General features: G+C 49.7%; 1 protein-coding gene and 1 long non-coding RNA gene across 12 annotated transcripts in view; one reads left to right on the top strand and one right to left on the bottom strand.

Moving 5' to 3' along the window:
• Nucleotides 1-12238, top strand: part of KIAA1217 (KIAA1217 ortholog) — a 735067-nt gene extending 722829 nt beyond the window's left edge. For 6 of the 11 annotated variants that reach the window (XM_055117899.1, XM_004605356.2, XM_055117897.1 and 3 more), the window contains 5 exons: nt 2916-3035; nt 7069-7146; nt 7257-8828; nt 9339-9461; nt 10215-12238. In XM_055117899.1, coding sequence (XP_054973874.1) covers nt 2916-3035; nt 7069-7146; nt 7257-8828; nt 9339-9461; nt 10215-10700 — 2379 coding nt within the window. In that variant the 3' untranslated portion in view covers nt 10701-12238. Of the gene's footprint in view, nt 1-2915; nt 3036-7068; nt 7147-7256; nt 8829-9338; nt 9687-10214 lie in introns of those variants that run through there. The other 5 variants (XM_012932016.2, XM_055117904.1, XM_055117898.1 and 2 more) reach the window with 4 other exon arrangements.
• Nucleotides 7-10356, bottom strand: LOC129398805 (uncharacterized). The gene is made up of 3 exons (XR_008626682.1): nt 10067-10356; nt 2802-2933; nt 7-1926 (listed from the first exon to the last, which is right to left on the bottom strand). It is a non-coding gene; the product is annotated as an uncharacterized LOC129398805 (long non-coding RNA).
• Nucleotides 12239-20817: the final 8579 nt, after the last annotated feature.

Here is a 20817-nt window from a genome sequence, read left to right as displayed (position 1 = left end):
GTTTGTGGCTGAGTGTGGCTCCCTGCTTCCTGCTCTGGGCTCCATGGCTGCATCTCTCGCACAGGCATTAGTTAGAGCTGGCAGGAGCACCAGGGACCCTCGCCATGAACTGTGCATCTTCTGGCCTTGGTCTCCGGTTGTCCAAGATGGTGCTGGACTGAGCTCTCAGGATGCCAGTAGGACGTGTCTGAAGGAGGATTGTTTGAGAACACATCCCAGGTGGATGCAGAAAATCAGTTCCAAGCTTTCCTAGTTCGGACGTGGCTGGATTTGCTTGCCTTTCTTTGAATCTTAATCATTTCTGCTCTATTTCAAAACCAACCAAAGTGGGCATTAGAAATCATGCCACTGGGGGCTGGAGTCATACAGTGGGTAGGGCATTTGCCTTGCATGTGGCCAACCTGAGTTCGATCCCCAGTATCCTATATTGTCCGCTAAGCACTGCCAGGAGTAATTCCTGAGTGCAGAGCCAGGAGTAACCCCTGAGCATTGCTGGGTGTGAGCCAAAGGAAAAAAAGGAAATCGTGCCACCATCTTTTCTTTTTAAGGTCTGATTAAAGCCCTTGAGGTGGCTCTTGTGTTTGAAGACTTTATGGCTTCCAGTAGGTTCTCATTCAGTGTTAGCATGACCTTTTCCCAAAGGCCCCTTTGGCTAAGATCATAGCGTGTCAAGGCTGTTTGTTGTTGGAGAGAGTACTCCTCCTGACACGTAGATGGGACGGGAACCATCTAATGTCACCTCTCTCCACACCCTACTAACAATGTGTCTTGATACAGCTCAGTTGTGCTCAAGTGGGTGACAGAACATCAGATAACTCTAACGTTAAATCTATGAAAGTCGGTCACTCATAATGTTCATTGTAAAAATATTAATGCTTAGACTTGAGCATGGTCTTCACTGGCTCTCTCAGAAAAGCAATGTCTTTGTTCTGGCCACTTAGAGCCCCGCTGTTCGAAACTACCTCTCTCCATTGCAGTCTGAACTGCTTTGATGCTTTCTTTGACTGAAAGTCAAGGGCAGAGTACCTGGCTTCTTGTTTTCTTGTGGTCAGCAGGGCAGGGGAATGAAGTTTTAACTAACCCTGTGAGCCCACTGGCTAGGGGACACCCCACACCACCACACACACTTGCTGCACAGAAAATCAACTGTTGGCGCGTGGCCAGGCTCTGCCTCACCAAGCACTTGGGTTAGATACCTTCCCCTTACACACACACACATACACAGCAGCTGTGTGGAACAACTTCCTGTGTGCTCTGGAGTCTTAATGGACACTACAAGGTGCCTAACTCAGCCCTATTAGAGTAAGATGGGGAGCGCTGGGCATCTCAAGCTGAGAGCACTGGGGCTTTTCAGGGGCCTCATGGCAGGAGCTGATGGGGCAGGAACAGGGCACATTCACAGGGCAAGGACAGGAGTTATTTTTCCTGCCTGCCAGGTTCTTTACAAATGACAGCATTTGATATTAAGAAAATAAAGTAATTACTTGAGATGTCTAAAAAAGTGGTCTTTAATCCTTGTTGCACATGAGAATTACTTGGAGAGTGTTTTTTAAAAAGCCCACAGTGAGGGGGCTGGAGTGATAGCACAGCGGGTAGGGTGTTTGCCTTGCACACAGCCGACCCAGGTTCGATTCCCAGCATCCCATATGGTCCCCCGAGCACCATCAGGAGTAAATCCTGAGTGCATGAGCCAGGAGTAACCTGTGCATCGCTGGGTCTGACCCAAAAAGCAAAAAAAAAAAAAAAAAAGCCCACAGTGAAGAGAGAGAAAGAGAGAGAGAGAGCGCACAGCTGGTAAATTACATGTCTTGCATGCAGGCTGACCTGAGTTTGATCCCCGGGATTCCATTTGGTCCCCCAAGCACTAGCAGGAGCAATTCCTGAGTGCAGAGCCAGGAGTAACCCTTAAGCATCACCAGGTAGGACCTAAAAAGTAAAGAAATAAAACGAAAAGCCTGCAGCCTGGCGATTCTGACAGTTATTCTCTGAGAAACAGCATTTTTTACCTGGGTGACACACAGCTGACTGAAAATCACTGATTTCAATTAAGGGATTTGGATAATCGGTCTCTCCTGCTTTCAGCTCCGGTGCTGAGAACTGGCCTCCACACTCTGCCAGGAGTCAGGCTTGGGCTCAGAGAACTAGGATCACTAGTTTTCAGAGCATATTTCTGGGGCTCAGGCATCTGCTGGCCACGTGGAATCACATGGGTAATCAAGTGTGCTGCCTTGTCCTAAACCTCCAAACCCCATGAGCACATGTGCCTGTGCCCAAGATCAATCAGTAAGGATACTTTTATTTTGTGGTGTCGAGGTTTACAGTGTCTTGCGACCCTCCCCAACACCCCCCCCCCCCGTAATTTCAATAAAGATGGTTTAAAATGAACAGGAGTTGGCGCCATAGTACAGGGAGCACAGCACTGACCTTGTACATGGCCAACCTAGGTTCAGTCCCCTCCCTGGAACCTCATATGGTCCCCCAAGCCTGCCAGGAGTGATCCGTGAGTGCAGTCAGGAGCAAGCCCTGAGCATTGCTGAGTGTGGCCCCCAAACAAAAAAAAATCAAAAATGAAGAAAACAGAAAGCATCAAGTTTCCTACTCATGACTTAACTTGCATAATGTTTGTTTTAAAAGGTCAAAGGGAGAGGCCCCGATCCATGCAATGCAGGCCCACCCGGAGGGGCTGAGGGGCCATCTAGGGCTTTGTGCATTTCACCTTTTGGGATTACCCACCCCCACCCCAACTCAGCCCCCAATCAACCAGGTGGACAAGGAACAGTTTTGGTCGGAGGTGGCCGTACCCTCTTCCTTCCCTGGATGGCGCTGCTTGCGTCTCTCTATCTCCACGGTCCCTGTTGTTCCTCCCTTCTTGTTCCACTTGAAGCCCTGTTAACCTCAGTATTCTAATTCCGTAGGCCTTCCAGAAGTGTCCCCTGGTGGATGTAAATTCACATAGTCATGCGGAACAGTCCCGGGCTGACAGCCACCTTAAAGACCCTAGGCCGGGGGCGCCAGCCCCATCCAAGGAGAAGAAGGTAACGTGGCCACTGCCTGCCACGCGCTTGGACGTTCCTTCTTTCCTGGCTTTCACACTAACCCACTGTCACGCTGCCCTCTCTGTCCTCTCTTTGTTCCCTCTCTCTCTCTTTTTTTTTAAACTAATGGAGAACAGTTTTAGGTTTGCTCAGAGATATCTGATTTGGGTTTCCAGTGGAAACTGGGTCCCTATGCACAACAGCATATTCAGGATTTGGGAAGCCTCTTCCCAAATATATACTGGCAGTGAGGGGGGATGACCCCAAGGGCTGGAACTCATTTTGTATGTGGGAGCCCGAGTTTGATCCCTAGCAGTGAAGATCACCAAACACCCCAGGAATGGCCCACCAGATCCCCTACCCCATTTTCTAAAGAAAGGGCAGGGCAGGGCAGGGCAGGGCAGGGCAGGGCAGGGCAGGGCAGGGCGGGAGGGAGGGGGGGGAGGGAGGGAGGAAGGAAGGAAGGAAGGAAGGGAGGGAGGGAGGGAGGGAGGGAGGGAGGGAGGGAGGGAGGGAGGGAGGGAGGGAGGAAGGAAGGAAGGAAGGAAGGAAGGAAGGAAGGAAGGAAGGAAGGAAGGAAGGAAGGAAGGAAGGAAGGAAGGAAGGAAGGAAGGAAATATAATGAGCAAATATCTTGCAGGAGTTTTAATAGATCAGGGGCCAGAATGATAATACTACAGGTAATGTCTTGCAAACAGACAACCCATGTGCAAGCCAGGAGTAAGCTCTGAGAACTGCTGGATGTGTTCCCCTCAAAAAACAAAACAGTTTCTAGAAAATCTATAGGAAACATGGGAAACCAAGTCGTTCTAGCTACTCTAAAGGTGCACGGCAGTTGTATACTCAAAAGCAAGCTTCTAGAGGCAGTTCAGTCTTGTTTTTAGTACTGAGTATATTCACTGGCTTCCAGACTCTGAATCAGTGTTAGCTGTCAGGGGAAGAACTTCATAATTTGATCTAGAGATTCTTTGAGGTGTGGATAGAGAGCCATCTTATTTGAATAAAAACCTGTGTCAAAACTTCAGAACGAGAAGCTTATTATAATCAAATCAAGCATAATATGTTTTTTAACCAGAAACTGGCATTCCAGAACTCCAAGTCTCTAGCTTCTCTTAAATGCAGTCAAATAAACCTCTGGCCACATAACCCAGTCACTGTTTCATCTGGGACCTCTATCCATGACTCAGTCAGGGGAACTCAGGATCTGCCATGGAATTGATTCATGAATCCAATTACAATGTGACCAGATCTCTCTTTGTACCAGGGGAGAGGACGAAAGTGACAGTGATAAATCCCATGAAGAAAAACTCCTCTTGGATTTGAGAGGAACCCATGGGATTGATAATACATTGCTTTTCCTGTGGAATTTCCTGGGATGACCTTATTAATACCAGCTCCTGCCATGCACATCCTGAGTGCTGAGGCATAATCAGAACAGTGTCTTCCTCCAAAGACCCTGGCACTGGCAACTGCAAAGACCTCTCTGAAATTCATCGCTGACTCAAGGAATTTTGCCATTGACTAGAAAGTCACATGAGATTTCTTGCCGTATGGTAAGAAATTCCTGTCTCTTCAGTCTTATTTCTCTCAAAATGGGGACTCAGATAATAGACTGGTCTGTATTGATAACCAAACAAGTCAATTAAACCCTACATGTAGATTTGGTTTAATTGTTTAAGTGGGGAGATGGAGTTTACTGACATTTTCCTGATCTAATTAACTTCTCAAGTCAAATGTTTTCTTAAAATGTTTGTCCTCATACGATGAAGCATAAATCTAGTACTTTCATTCCTTCTTCTTATCACTGGGTCCCCAATTTAGGCTTATTATCCATGGTCATGCCATGGGTGCTTTGCCAACTGTTGGAACAATTCAAATCTCAGGGCCTATGAACAGATATGGATGAGGATGGATTCCTTTGAAGCAGTCTTGATGAAGGCTATCTTGACCTTGTGAAATTACATGATGGTTAGGACCTAGTTACCCTAGGTAAAGTTATGAACTTGCTTATTAAAGCAGTTTTTCCAGCCTCACAAGAAAAATGTCAACTAAGTCAAGTGAAACCTAAGACTGGCATCTTTTTTTATAGTGAATTTCCATTAGAGATCCTGCCATCCCATCCATTTTATAACACTTGAACAGTCAATGTTACACAGGGTAATATTTGAATTGTGTAGAGCCAGAGCAGTAGTACAGCAGGTAGGGTGCTTGCCTTGTACATGGCCCACCCAGGTTCAATCCATGGGATTCCATATGGTCCTCTGAGCACTGCCCGGAGTGGTTCCTGAATGCCGAGCCAGGAGTAAGCCCTGAGCACCGCCTGGTGTGGCCACAAAACAAAACCCCATTTGAAAAGTGTGACCGTGGGTATGGCAAAGACCCTGATGATTCCTGCATGTGCTGGCCTCAAACACCAATAGACAGGGCCTGCAGAATATTAGCGGGTAGATATCTCTTTAGATATCATGCCAGTCAACTCTGATGTGTCAGTTCTTACTCCAGTCCTAGCAAGAGAGACAAACTATCATCTTTAGTGGAACCTCATTTATTTTTCCTTTAAAAGCTTTGATATGTGTTTAATCCGCTAAAATTAAAATACCCTCAAAGATAACATGTCACCTAACCTCAGTAGCTGAATTCTTGTCCTCATAGGGCAGTGGGCTTGGGGGGTATTCTTAGGGGAGGTATCAAGGGAAGTTATATGGGAGGGTTTGAGGGCTCAAATGGCTTGCGTCTTGTGTGATATTTCCATGTAATTCATGCTGACTTGGTTGTTAATGTGTAATTCTTTGAATGTGTACGAACATTCGTTACATGTTGGACAGAAGCTGGGAATATTGCATGGTTTGACTTTAGCTGGGCCTGGCTGATCATGCTGTGTTAGGTTGTCACTGTTTCTACATCAGCCTTCTGGAGATTGTGTCATTCCATGGTGATCACCTCTTCCACTTGAGTGTTCTGCAGCTAGAAGGAATGGCAGCAGTGTTGGTGAGGCATAGCTAGTGTGGCCCAGCAGGACATTAGGGCCAGTGCAGTACCCATGCCAGCAAAGGCTATGTTTCCATGGGAAGGCCTCTCCTCACCAACAGAGCCTCGAAAATGCATCTTTGTTCTGCCTCCAAGAATGTAGAGAAGAAAAGCCAAATGGTGTGATAACAGTCACCATGTTAGCCCAGATAGCTTGCCTTGTAAACACTCTGATGCGCTTCTGGCTGTGTTATCACTGTGAATTTAAAATGGACTTAGTTGGAAGCTTATAACAAACTTGAAGATCATATTAGCTTGAAGGTCAATTTGAGACTTTCCTTGGCAAGAACAATTACAAATGGAAAGTGCATTTTCAGTCTGTCATGGGGTCAGGAAAAATTTATTTACATATATATGTGTATATAAATGTGTGTTCACATATATATTTTTTCATTTCAAAATAACTGCACTCAATCCCTGCAGATATCCTTAGAGGACAATTTCCATAAAGGAAACAAGGACAGGACTAAAAGAAACAGCTGGAAGAGATGTAAAAAGGCTTCTGGTCTAGTTTCTCAGTTTATAAGCAAGAAAACTGAGGTCCAAAGAAGTGAAATGACTTCCCTTAAAGTCACCCATTTGAGTGGCAGTTCTGGATTAGACGCAGAAACCTCCTGCCTGCTGATACACTGTCCTTTCTCAATGCCATACATCCCTTCCAGTTTGAGTGCGCTAAGTTCCCAATCCAAAGTTGGAAAGAGGACGGATGGATGCAGAATTGGTCCTTTTACTCTCTCAGCTGCTTCCCCCGCACTACACACACAGAATCCGAAATGCTTGAATTCTTTTTCTAATTGAGATTTTCATCTTGTACAAACACAGGGCATTTTTGGAAGTTGGAGAACAAAGCAACCCCAGGTAAACAGAGCTGTAGGCTTTGGACTGTTGTGTAGCACATGTGCTTGGCTCGCATGGTCTGGAAGTATGATTACAGGAACACTTTAGTGCTAGTCCACTTTGGGGGTTGTAGTGGTGTTGGAGTAACATGTCCTACATATCCTACCAGAACTTGGAATTTTTCCATGAAGATGTACGGAAATCTGATGTTGAATATGAACATGGCTCTGGAATGGAATCCAGAAAGGTGAGTTGGCCAGATCTGTGTTTCCGGGGATCTGAGATAGATGCCTTGTCTTCCTCTGCAGGCCTGTATCTGACTCGTGTGTGCTTTCCCTCCTCCACTGTCATTCTCAGGTTCTCCCGGGAACTCTCCTACCCAGTGCTCATCCTGAGTGGGAAAGAAGAGGAGAGAACAGTCTCCCTGATGCACCAAGGATAGCAGAATACAGAAGCGACAGCCTGATGAAGGAACATGCATTGCCTGATCCCATGCTCGGAGACAATAGAAACTCTTCCCAGAAGACTGGCTTCAAGGTCAACTCTGGGGGGAGTTCATTAGAAGAAACGAACCAAGGGTCAAAAGCCTCTGAGCTGCAGTCCCCTGCTGCCGACCCTGAGCATCAGAAGCTGAATTACGGGAAGACAAAGGAAAGGAGTCAACAAGGAGAGGAACATACGGATTGGGGTCTCCTTCCCGTTCACCAAAGATCCACCGAATTCAGTATTCCCGAGGTCGGTGCTCAGGATTCAGAGGCTCTCAAGGCCGAGCTGGGCCATGTTGTGCTAAGACCCAAAGTGGTGAGGACAGCACCCATAGCCCCTGTTGAGGAGGGAGAATCCACAGCAGGTTCACCCATGGAGGAAAATGCAAGCCCTGACAACATCGCCTTTATGATCACCAAAACTGCTGTCCAGGTCCTGTCCAGCGGGGAGGTACAGGATATAGTGAGCAGAAAGGGAGAAGATGTGCAGACCGTGAACATTGATGCCAAGAAGGCAACGACTTCCCCCCAGGGAGGGATAGAAAGCGAGGAGCCCGTCGTGTGCCTGGACAAGAAACCCGTGATCATCATCTTTGACGAGCCCATGGACATCCGGTCTGCATACAAGAGACTCTCCACCATATTCGAAGAATGTGATGAGGAACTGGAGAGAATGATGACAGAGGAGAAGATAGAAGAGGAAGAGGAGGAGGAAAACGGAGACGTTGTTCAGAACAGCAGTTCACCCTGCGCTGGGAGGACAGTCACATCCAGCAGCCTGAGCTCTGGACAGCAGACCAGGAGCCCATCAGCCCCCAGCTCCCCTTCCAGCGAGCCCAGAGGTCAGGAAAGGAATCAAACCCAGTCTCGCAAGTTCAGCGCAGGCGAGTCTCCGGGTTCAGAAAGCAAGGATGATGGTCCCGAAGACCAGTTCGAAAGCCCCAAGAAGAAGTTCAAGTTCAAATTCCCCAAGAAGCAGCTGGCCGCTCTCACGCAAGCCATCCGCACCGGAACCAAGACGGGGAAGAAGACGTTGCAGGTGGTGGTCTACGAAGAGGAAGAAGAGGATGGGACCTTGAAGCAGCACAAAGAAGCCAAGCGCTTTGAAATTACTCGCTCTCAGCCGGAAGACAGCCCAAAACACATGCCAAGGAGACTCGAGCCACCCGGGCCCGAGAGCGTGGCCCCGGTTTCCAGAACAGATGAAATCCGAAAGAACACGTACCGTACGCTGGATAGCCTGGAGCAGACCATCAAACAACTGGAAAATACCATCAGTGAAATGAGTCCCAAAGCCCTAGTTGAGTCCTCCTGTCCTGCCAGCAAAGATTCAGTGGCCAGCGCCTCCCCTGGAGTAGGGGAAATGGCTCCCTGCCCCATGCTAGCGCTCGATGCTCCCTCTGCCCCCTCGTCCCCCTCGTCCATACCATCAGCTTCACGTAAGGTATCTTAACCAGGTGGAGAGTGAAAAGACCCACAGCTGCTTTCCTCAGTCTGCCATAATCACCATTCCCCCAGGGCCTTGTGATTACTCGCTTCCTTTAAGGTGGCTCGCGTTGTTTTTTATTTTTTGGTCTGTTCCCCATGATCCCTTTCTCACACTTCCTCCCTCATCTCCCGAACAACTCCCAGGTGTCTAACAGCTAATCGACTCTGCCGTGATTACTTCTGGTGCTGACTGGTGTGGGGCCAAGGCCAGGATGCTGGGTCAGCCACTGGCTGTTGACAAGATTGCTCTGATACATTAAAATCGGTCCAATCAGTAGCGGGGGGCAGTTCTTGTTCTGTTTGATTCTTTGAATTAACCCCATGGTGTCTCCTGATGTCCAGCTCAAGGTCTGTCCTGCATGTCGGCCTGTGGCTTCTCACGCTGAGCTTCTCTCCGCACATAGGGTCCACCTCAAGACCACCGCTAATACCTGCCTCTCCATCTCTCCCCATGCTCTTCCCACAGGGCTCCGGTGCCACCCCACAAACCAGCAGGATGCCGATCCCCATGAGCGCCAAGAGCAGACCCGGAAGCCTGGACAAGCCTGGCAAGCCGTCCAAACTGCAGGATCCACGCCAATACCGTCAGGTAGTTTTACCTTAAACCCGATTTTGGATGGACACTCTTGCCGTTAAGAAGCAAGCCACTGACTTAATTTATACCAAATACTGTGTTTTCTTTGTAAGATACGGTTTCCATAGACATCCTGGATCCGGGGGAGGGAGGGGGCATGAAGAAAATCTAAAAAACTTTTGTTGAACTTTTCACCCCCGCTCTTGCATGCTGGCAATAAAACATCTTTTTACTTTGTGACTCCAAATTTCAACGGTTAACCCATGGTGCCAGACCGGGCGTCTTTTCTCGGGTAAACGTAGTGGTGCATCAGAATAGCTCGAGAAACAGAGACAGCCAGCCCAGCACTACCCCGAGAGTCGCCCAAGCAAACTAACATAGATGTTGAGCCCCCGCGCCTTAGAGGCCCGTTAACCTGCATCATGATGCCCCGCCCCTAGTGGCCCAGACGCATGGCCGACCCGGAAGCGGAAGTGGGATGATGTGCCTGTTCCTCCTGGTTCTTTTCTGTTCTGTGCCTCCTCAGCTGACTGGACTCGGTGTGGGGCGGGAAGTGAGGGGGGTTCGGGTGTGTGTGTGTGGGGGGGCGGGTTTCGACCAGCTCCAGGCCTGCTGCTCACCTGAACGTCTAGCTCAGACTCGGAACTGGTTCTGTGTGGTTTCTGTGTGCTGGATGGTTCTTGGAAGGGCGGTTGTTGCCAGAGCCTGTGGAAATGGATGGTGTCTGCAGCTCTCTGACGAACTGTCTCCCGCCATCTCTGTTCGCAGGCGAATGGAAGTGCTAAGAAAGCTGGTGGGGATTGTAAGCCTACTTTCCCCTCCTTACCCGCCTCTAAGATTCCAGCCCTTTCTCCCAGCTCGGGGAAAAGCAGTTCCCTGGCCCCTCCCGGTGGTGACAACGCTAACCCCCCTCCCGCGCCTGCTACTAAACCCGCCGTTGCTTCTAACCCTCTCAGCCCCCCCGCAGGACGGCCGGCGCCCTCCGCCTCCCTCATCCCCTCCGTCTCTAATGGCTCCTTGAAGTTTCAGAGCCCCCCTCACGCAGGTAAAGGCCACCACCCGTCCTTCTCACTGCAGACGCAAAACGGCCGCGCCGCGCCCCCCTCCGCTTCCGCCTCCCCGCCCTCCCCCGCCTCCCCCACGGCCCCGAGCGGGACCAAGAGCGTCAGGCCGCCGCCCCCGGGCCTCACCAGCTACAAGGCGCACAACGGAAGTTCCGGCAAGGCCCCGCCCACGGCCAAGGAGACCGCCTAGAGCCGCCCCTAGGCACCAGCCGGAAGTCCCGGCAAGGCCCCGCCCACGGCCAAAGAGACCGCCTAGAGCCGCCCCTAGGCACCAGCCGGAAGTCCCGGCAAGGCCCCGCCCACGGCCAAGGAGACCGCCTAGAGCCGCCCCTAGGCACCAGCCGGAAGTCCCGGCAAGGCCCCGCCCACAGCCAAGGAGACCGCCTAGAGCCGCCCCCGTTAGGCTTCGCCGGAAGTTCCGTTTGGGGAGGAGGGGGGCTGTTTCTTGGTTTTATGTTTTTTACTGTGTTTTGTTTTTTAAGTCTTCAGCAACTGTGTTCACAAGAAAATGTAACCTATTTGTGTACTGTTTGCGGCTCCACGCTAAGATGTGCTGAGTATTGAATGAATAGATCTCAGTAAAGCTTGTGGGTTGGTTTTTTGGTTTTTTTTTTTGTTTGTTTTACTTTATTGCCGTTGTAATGACATCGCGTGCGCTGTCTAGCTAGATTCGATTTCTGTACAATGAAGTAAGCATGAAGCGTGGCGGAAGAGAAGCGCGTGCAAGAGAAAATGTACTGAGCATGTGAAACGTGTACGAGTCCAGAACTTGAGTATGTTTTTGTATAAAACTATTTTTCATTACGGAGACTAAGAACAGAGAAATACGCAAGTGCGACTATACGAATTGTAAAACAGATACTATAATATTTCTTTTTATTTTCGTGTTATTTAGCTTTATTACAGATTTCTATTTTTGTCAGAACTTCATGGTTTCTTTCAATATCTTCTTTGCCAAAACATTTTGATACTATAGCATTGTACATTTGAACGTAGTATGCTAGACTAAAAAAAAGCCAATGAACTTCTACCATGCCACCACAGAGGCCTATGTAGAAGGCAATTTATCGAACTTATTGCACTGCCATAAAAAATTATGTATAATTTGCCAGCCCAAGCAATTTAGATTTCTTTGCCTTTTTTTTTCCAATTCTGTCATATTAGGAGTCTCTGGTTGTTTTCATTACAGTATCTAACCCTTTCCTTTGATTTCTGAGACCAGATAACCTACACTATTGCATTGTGGATTTTAAAATGTACACTTCTGTAAACTGGTAACCTTTTGTAAATATATAAATAGACCAAAAAAATATACTGTATGTGACCGCACATAGAGTAGTTTTCCCACACCAAAGTTAATTTTTATGCATGCTTTAAAAAATATATCTTGGGATGGGCAAAGATGGGACTATCCATACATTTTTAAAAAAAAAAAACAAGTTTGCACAGCTAGAGTGTTTTTGTAAATAAATGTATTTGTATAACACAGTCATGTAATATACAGAACTATAAGCAGAGACTTTGCAAAACTAAATAAAGGGCTGCATGCTGATTATTTTTTGTACCTTGTCACTATACCTACTCCCCAGCCATCAAACAAAAGGCAGTGATCACCAGGCTATACGGTTATGCTCTGAGGGCTTTATAAGTAGCAGGTAACCAGACAAACTATTGTCTGAATACTCTGGGATGACTCCTAATAAATTCATTGCAAGTGTGGAATTCTCATGTAAGAGGTTGACTCTCTTCTCTGTAAATTACCATTTTTTGACCTCCCCAACCCCCCCAGAGAAACCCTAGGCATAGACTAGGCATTCTGAGTCCTCTTGATTTTCTTTTTCTTTCTCTCTTTCAACCGAAGTAGAAATAAAATAACCTTTATGACTAGAATGGTTTTTTGAATTCTCAATTAAAAAAAAATATTGTCAGAATATAAATGTGGGGCTGGGAAGGTAACTCCAAGGATTGAAGCCACGTGCAGCCCCCAGGTCTGGTTCATGCGCACTGAGTGCAGTGGTGTCCCCCCACAACAAAAACAACCCTGGGGGAGCTCTGCTCACACTCACATCCAGACCTTTATTTCAGAGGAATGGGGCCGAGCACATAGTGCAATGGTTAGAGCTCATGCCTCACGTGGGGGAGTGGGGGGCTTGCACTTGCACTTTTCCCATCAGCTCTGGAAGTAAGACGGAAGTCAGCGGGAAAGAGCCAAGGCTTCGAGCCGACTACAGGAACAACTGCAGGAAGCTGCTTGTCATTCATTTTTGCCTTCGAATCATTTCTCTCCGTGGTCTGCTGTAAAGTACAGATATTCTTCATATTTATCACTGGTAGCCTGCACCTCAAGAGAGCCACCTGAACCTCAGGCAGCAGAATTAGGAGAAGTGGCATTCGGTCTCACGGGTACAATACCGAATGTGTAGGAATTGGACCACCTTTAAGAGACCACTTTCCCAAAATGCTTCAAGGGACTGGGAGATAATACAGAGGCTCAGGTGCATGCAGCTCACTGGGTTTGGAACCCGAGCATCATCAGGTGTGGTCCTGCAGTATCATATCCTCAGGCCATTGCACCGAACTGATAGCCTAATTGGCCATGAGTGACCGGTGGAGCCCCCAGACTTCTGAGCACCAATTCGGTGCCCTCCACCCCCCACCGTAAGTTTCACAGACTGGCTGCTAAGCCAAAACCACAGAATTGTGGTTACAAAAGAAGGTACAGTGTGACCCCAAAGCAAAGGAAGAGTGAGGGTGTGTGTTTAGGCTTGGGAGACTGAACTCCCCAATCAACCCCACCCTGGCCAACTGAGGAAAACTATTTATGTGGGAGCCCCAGGTCTGATCCCCTGCTCTGCATGGTCTGGCCCTGCCACCACCACACAACTACAAGAACTAGCACCAGCCCAGCACTATAAAAACCAACCCCCTGAATAACGGTAGGGTTGGCTTCTGAGTAGCAGGGGCCTTTGATGGGGACTCCTGAGCACAGGGCCAGGAATACCCCTCAGCATCTCTGGGTGAGGCCCCAAAAGCCAAAGAAAATTAACAATGAAGGGGACTAACCCACGCCCGGTAAGAGGAGAAGGTGCCAGACTCTGTCAGGGAACTTGTAGGCTGCCTCTGGGTAGAGACCCCTCTGGTTATCTCTTTGAAAGAGGCTTACACAGATCAAACAATGGGGTGCCCTGCTCTGGGAACGAATACTCCCACCCAGCAGCACCGGGAAGCGGAATGGGGACTGGGATCTGGACTCCTCTCTCCCAACCAGAGGAGCTAAAAGCAGAGAGAAATCCACCCCAGGTCAACAGCTGCGCCCCTAGGAGCTGTTTAAATGGTGCTCCTTAGCCCCGCGCACCCCCAAAAGGCACCTAAGTTTCCGGGCACAGAATAGTCAAAGGACGGCTCAGCCTTAGCTTGTTTCTCCGTGAAGCAGAGCAGAAATGCCTCTAAGTGTGGGTGCTTCTAAACAGGTTTCTCAGTACCAGGTCCTCCTGGAAGGGCGTTTCTGTCTGGCAGCTCGTTGCAGGGCACAGTGCACCCCATCCCAAATACACTAAATGCCAAAGTGGTTACCATAGCTTTTTGACAGCTAAGAACTCTGGAATGCTCACAATTGTCTCTATGGCATTAAACAATGAACCCAGACTTTAGTGTTGGAAAAGTCTGGACAAACCCCAAAGGCAGAAGGGATCCAGACTGGTTTAAGGATCTAATTTCTGCAAAGTTCAATGGAGATATTTCATCTTTGGAAATCAAATGTTCCAAGTACCCCAGTTTTACACATATCCCCGAGGTGTCCATCGCAGGAACTGCTGCAAGCCAGGAATCACTGTGCTTTTCTGTGGAAACACAGGGTGGGGTGCTGCTTCCAGGATCCCCTACAGTAACCCCGTTGCAGATGCCACCGTTTTAGGAAACGCCTGTTCATTTGCTGCCACCTGGTGGCCATTTCTGGAACTTCCTCTAAGTGACAACAACAATCCTAGCTCTTCACTTGTCTCTTCACTGCCTTCCTTTTGGCTTAAAAAAATCACTGCAAACAGGCAAACCACACACACATACTGAGCATCATCATGTTTGTCCCCAAGTCCCTTTTCAGTCACTGTCACCAGGCCCTAGAAAGTAAATGCTATCTGACAGGCACCCTGAGCCACAGGAAGACACCTCCTTTAAACCAAGAAAAATGTCTCCCAGGGTGCCAGAGGGAAGCGCTGTAATGGGAGGAACATGGTGGCACCCCCAAACTGCATCAGCTGAAGCCCGGCACCTCAGTTCCACAATATATGGAGAGAAATAATGAAGGGCAAAGCAGAGCCCTCAGGCTGAGATTATAAGAAAGACCCCGGGGCTGAGAGACCGGTTTAGGCCCCTGCCTTGCACCAGCCAATGCTGGTTCCATCCCCAGTACCTCACTTAGTTCCCTGAGCACCACCGGGGGTCACTCCCGCGCACAGAGCCAGGAGTAAGCTCTGATCACTGCTGGGCATGCCCCCTCGCCATCCATACACACCCCAATACAAGGAAGAGACACGGAAGGCAGCCAGGGCGTGAGCTCTGACTGGAACCCAGCCTTGCGGGCACCGGGTCCCTGTGGCTCAGACACAGGTGAATCTCCAGTCTCCTGTGGTGTTCCAGCCACCAAGCTGATCAAGACAAAAGCCATGCGGTACCCCCTTTCCGGTTCCTGGCGGAAGTGGGCTTCCTGGGAGGCAGCCCTCTGCCCACTCACCACCTGTTGTCTCTGCTCCCAAGAATTCTGGAGGAAGTACAGCTGTCACACAAACTCCAGGGGGGATGGGGTAAATGAGGGGTGAAGAAGCCATGGGAACTGAGGTGAGTGCAGAATGATGAGCCCTGTCATTCTGAGGGGTGCAGCCTCAGCACCAACAACTCACCGCTGCCAACAACTCACCGCTGCCAACAACACACACACATTTTTCTTGGGTGCAAACTGATCACCTGTGCAATTAATGTTCAGGAACTGAGGCTGAAACTCTGAAACCCAGTACATGCACTCCAGGGGTTCCGACCAAACCCAGGAGCCTGGGAGCGCACGCTCAGAGCACCCATCTTGCAAGGCTCAGACTGAGTGTTCAGTCCTCGGTGCCAGCTCTGCTAGCTGGGCCCTGGGCATGGCAGCACTGTAGCACCCTCAACCCCAGCGAGCACGGGCACGAGCTCCCAGTGCCCCATGGCTAGAATGTGAGTGGGCATGGCGGAAGGGGTGTGCCGCCTGGCCTGGGTCAAGACATCGGCAGCCAAGGGCAGGAAGGTGCGGAATGCTGGGATTCTGGAGATGCTAAGGGCCCGAAGGTGTTGCCCTCCTCCCGACCCCCCTGCTCGGGACACTCCCTCCGCCAGGAACACAGGGCTAGCAGGCCCACAGGGAGAGACCAGTGCCGGCTCACTCCCTTGGAGGTATGGATGTCCCAGACAGCCTGGCCTGTTCATCAAAAATGCCACCAGGGGGAGCCCAGACCTCAGCCCTGGCGGCTAGGCCTGGAAGGAGAAGGTGAATCCATTTAGGGCACCTGGCACCTTCCTGTCCCCCACACCCCTCACCCAGGCACCTTCCTGACCCCCACACCTGGGCACCTTCCTGTCCCCTGCACCCCACATCTGAACACCTTTCTGTCCCCCACACCCCACACCTAGGCTTCCTGTCCCCTGCACCCCACACCTGGCACCTTCCTGACCCCCACACCTCTTCTCTCTCTCCAGTGCCCCACAATTTAGTCTTTCAGACTCATGTTTCTTCCTGTTCTCTTTAACTGTAGCTCACCCCGGACAAACAGGATGAGAGTTCGGGGCCTCAAGCTACATCAGCGCATCAGCAATCCCTGTAGCAAAGAGGAAGACCCCATAGCCAGCCCAGCACCCCAAGCTGCAGACAAATACCGGCACCAGCAGACACTGGGGTTATTTCCAGCACACAGGCAACCTGAACAGAGACCCTCCATTGCAAAGTTAGCCTGCCAGCCCTTTGCACTATCTCCCCCACTCCATCAAGTTTTGACTGAAATGACAGTCATCAACTACAGGTTTATAAGCAGCTTTCTCAAACAGCCATTCTGAAAGGAAGAAATTTCCAGCCCCACCTCACTCCCTGCCTTCTCCTGAACATTTCCCCCAAAGTCCCAGTGAGTGAGTGAAGCCTGGCGGGCATCTTGCCGAGGAGGCAGGGAGCATGCATCTCTGTGGGGATCCCTGGATGTCAGGGGAGCAGGGACTCCCATTTGCCCTTTGCCCAGAACAGCCCTGTCTCTGCAAAATGAAGATATCCCGTAGAGAAATAGTACTGTAGATAGGGTATATGCCTTGCCTGTGACTGACCCACGCTCTATCCTGGGCACCCCATATGGTCCCCCAAGACCTACTGGGGGAGTCAGGAATCTTCCCTGAGCACCACCAGGTGTGGCCTGAAAACAAAAACATGTAAAATATTCTGATAGTCCATGAATGACATTTAGAAGAAAAGAATCTTTGAAATCTATGGCCATCACCTGCTGAAAAGGCAACCAAGCAGTTCCATCATTCTCTGCCGTAGCAACACTGCATGCTTCTTGGGGAGGGAGGGAAGGAAGGAGGGAAGGAGGGAGGAAGGAAGGGAGGGAAGGAAGGAAGGAGGAAGATGGGATGGAGGGAGATGATTCAGTGGCAGTGACTGTCTTGCAAGCATGAGCCCTTGAGTGTGACCCCCAGTACCAGTTAACAGATGCCAGGTGTGGTAAAGCGTCTCCCCAGAGCCACTGCAATGTGTGTGATCTCCACGGAGCACAATCCCATGTGTGAGCACTGCCAGTAGTGTATGAACACCAAGGCCAGGTGTGGACCCTCCTCACCGAGCACATGTGTGAGCACCACAACCAGCTGTGCGTCCCCAGGGAGACCTGCAGCCCAAAGTGGATGAGAACCACAACAAAAGTGCTAGATGCAGCCAGTGTGACCAAGTATGTGGGAGCCCTGGTCATGGAAAAGACAGAAAATGGCAGGGAGGGGAGGGGAGGTATATCAAAGAAAGAAAACTGGAGCGTTGGAGAGCTAGAACAGCAGAGAGGGCACTGACATTGCATGAGGTGGACCCAGGTTCAACCCCCAGCATCCCATACACCCAAGCACCACCAAGTGTGATCTCTGAGCACACAACCAGAAATAAGCCCTGAGCACTGCTGGGTGGGACCCCAAAACGAAAACCACCAAATGAACATTTGGGGCCAGAGAGACAGCACAGAAGGTAAGGCACTTGCCTTGAGTGTTGCCGGCCAGGGTCCGATGCACACTGCCCCATATGGTCCGGAGCCCCGCCAGGAGGAGTAAGCCCTGAGCACAGAGCCAGGTGTGGCCCAACAACAACAACCAAGAAAATTTTGGTTTTTAAAAATTGATGACCAACTTTCTCAAACATTAGTTTAGTCCAGTCCCCCCAACAATGCTTAAAGGGGAACAGTAATTTCCTTGTTTCCAAGTTCTCAAGGGACCACTCTTCAGGGTGAGAATATACCAGCCACCACCTTGGGCTCCTGGGATGGACTCTGCCGTGACCTTTGCAGTCCTACTTGCTTCTAAGTGAATACCACCACAGGGCCAGTCCGGTCTATGCTGGGGACGAAACTTGTTCTGGGGAAAGCGAGCAGTCCCCTCAGAGACCTGCAGGGTGTGCCACCAGCTGATGTGCAGGCTGGCACCCCCGTGCGGGTCCAGCTATCTGCCACTCTTCCACTCTTCTTTTTTTTTTTAATTGCTTTTTGGGTCACACCCGGTGTTGCACAGGGGTTACTCCTGGCTCTGCACTCAGGAATTACTCCTGGCAGTGCTTGGGGGACCATATGGGATGCTGGGAATCGAAATGGGTTGGCCGGGTGCAAGGCAAATGCCCTCCCCGCTGTGCTATCGCTCCAGCCTTGCCACTCTTCTTTTAAGAGGAGATGCCGGTGCTGTTTGCTTTGAATAGTCAAGGCTGTGTATCTTCTCTCTCTAGGAAATGATTTTTATTAGCAGGAGACGAAATTAGCTGGAACAGATCAAAGCCTCCTTCTGAGGGAGTTCCATAGTGCAGACATTTATTTCCAAGTTTAGCTTTTTCGGAAGGAACATTGACGCTGCTTCTGAAAATGGCCCTGTGTTAGAGCTAGCCAAGTCACGTTTACAAAGGACACGTGTCGGAGAAATTAACCATGTTTAACATGCCACCTGTGGTTCACCGTTTACTGTGGCTGATTTAGTACAAATTTCAGCCCAGGTGTGAATGTTTTACCAAGCAAGAGTTATGCCGTGGGTCCTCCCCACTGCAAACACCCCGCCCGCAAATGGCCTCATTTTGCAAAAGCTCCATATAGTTGATCCCTCTTTTCTCTAGAAGAACCTGTTATATCACGGTCCAGAATCTCCCATGATTAGTAGCTTTTTGTTTGTTTGTTTGTTTGTTTGGGGGGCCACACAGAGGACTCACTCCTGCTCTCTACCCAGGGATCACTTATGGTGGGGCTTTAGGGAACCATATGTGGTGCCAGGGATCGAACCCGGGCCGGCTGCATGTGAGGTAAGCACCCTATCTGTTAGACTACCTCTCCAACCCCACTGAGTAGATCTCTTATTCTGATGAATAAAAAGAACCACGATTTCTGTTTACTTTCATATTCCTGGCTTATGAAGAAACCTTCAGCTTTGTAAATTCGGAGTCTATGTTACTAAAACAGCTAGAAAAACTGGCACCAACTGGATGGATTCTACACTTAGCCCCAGTGAGGGAGCTCAGAGAGCGTGTGAAGTGGTTGCGTGGTTAAACCATGTCACTCCCCAGCCCCACCAAGGCGACAAAACGAATAAATTGCTTTCTGCCCCAACGCCCGCATCTAGAAGAGGCAAGATCTTACAAGTCTCTGTCATCTGAGAGAAGACTCACGTGAAAAAATAACAATAATAATAACGACGACAGCGGCGGCTTAAACCAGAGAAATAATCTCATTTATCCGCGCTGCTCTGGGGAAGGGTCGGGGAGGTCGAGATGCAGGTTCCATCACCGAATCCACCTCTCCTAGTTCTCGTGCACCAGGATTTGCCCGTGGAAAGACGACAACGAGTTGCTGGCCGTTGCGTACGCCACAAGCGCTTCACTCGAGTACAGGGCCGGGAGAGGTGCGGGGAGCAAGCAGGGCTCGGAACAGCTGGTGTCACTGGCCACTGTGCGACTGCACGGCGTGGACGCGCAGAAAACGCTCGCGACGAGCCTGGCCAGTCGCTGCTGGCCTCCCCCGGCCCTGAGCTCGTGCCGGGATGCCCGCGAGCGTGCCCCCGGGGCTCCCCCTTCCGGCCCGGGGCGGTAGGACAGGGGAGAAAGCGTTTGCCCTCCGCCAGGCGCGCAGCGGCCCCATCACTGCTCGGAACCTGGACCAGTGGGTTCCGGGATACCAAATCTTCCAGTTTAAAAGAAAACGTGCGATTTTTATATATCTTCCTTCTTGGTAACCCCCACCCCCAACTCCCTCTCCCTCTCCCTCCAGCCCCCCGTCCCCCGCCAATGGCCACGGGCAAGTCATCAGTCCTCCAAGGCCCAAGAGAGGAAAAATAATTAGGTCAGCCCGCCGGCTGCAGAAAGCAATCAGGAGCAGGGGTTGGGAGCCCCCTCCAGAGCCTTCCGGTACCGATCTACCCAGGGACAGACTTTGCGCAGAGGTAAAGGAGGTGCGTGGGCAGGAGAAGGTGCCTGAGCTAGGAGGCGGCGAGTGTTAATGTTTATGCCTCAATTTCTTTGGTGAAGAGTTCTATTTGCTTGCCAGCCGCTGAAGTGGGCTGAAGGAAGGGTAAGGGGCCTGTTACCCAATATTTAAACCGTTTGTACTAGAAATCCAAGAGTTCATTAAAAACACTCACCTTTATTTATAAGGTTGCCCTATACTAGATTAAGAAAGATATGTTTACTCCGAGCTTGCTAAAGGATTTTATACATTTCCAATGTGGAATTAACGCCTTCTTTTTATTGGTTAATATTACTTAGCAATCAATCATCACAAACTGACTTTTATTGATTTATTTTCTGATAATTCTACTTGCCATTCCTTTAAGTATCATTGGAGCAAGTAATAGGAAATAAATTTTGTTACATTCCTGCCAAGGGGGCAGGCTGGGAAATGGAAAGGAACCTGGGAGCTTTGGTGAAGGGAGAGAAACACTGATGGTGGGAGTGGTGACAACACTGCCTAGGAGAGTTCATCACGAACAGCTTTATATTCAGTGTCTTCATAAAAATTAAAAGAAAAAAAACATTCACATTTATATTTTGTATTTGACCTGTGAGAAGCTACCTGGTT

Source organism: Sorex araneus, chromosome 9 (genome assembly GCF_027595985.1).
Source record: "Sorex araneus isolate mSorAra2 chromosome 9, mSorAra2.pri, whole genome shotgun sequence".
Lineage (NCBI taxonomy): Eukaryota > Metazoa > Chordata > Mammalia > Eulipotyphla > Soricidae > Sorex > Sorex araneus.
This window is presented reverse-complemented; position numbering and strand designations above follow the sequence as displayed.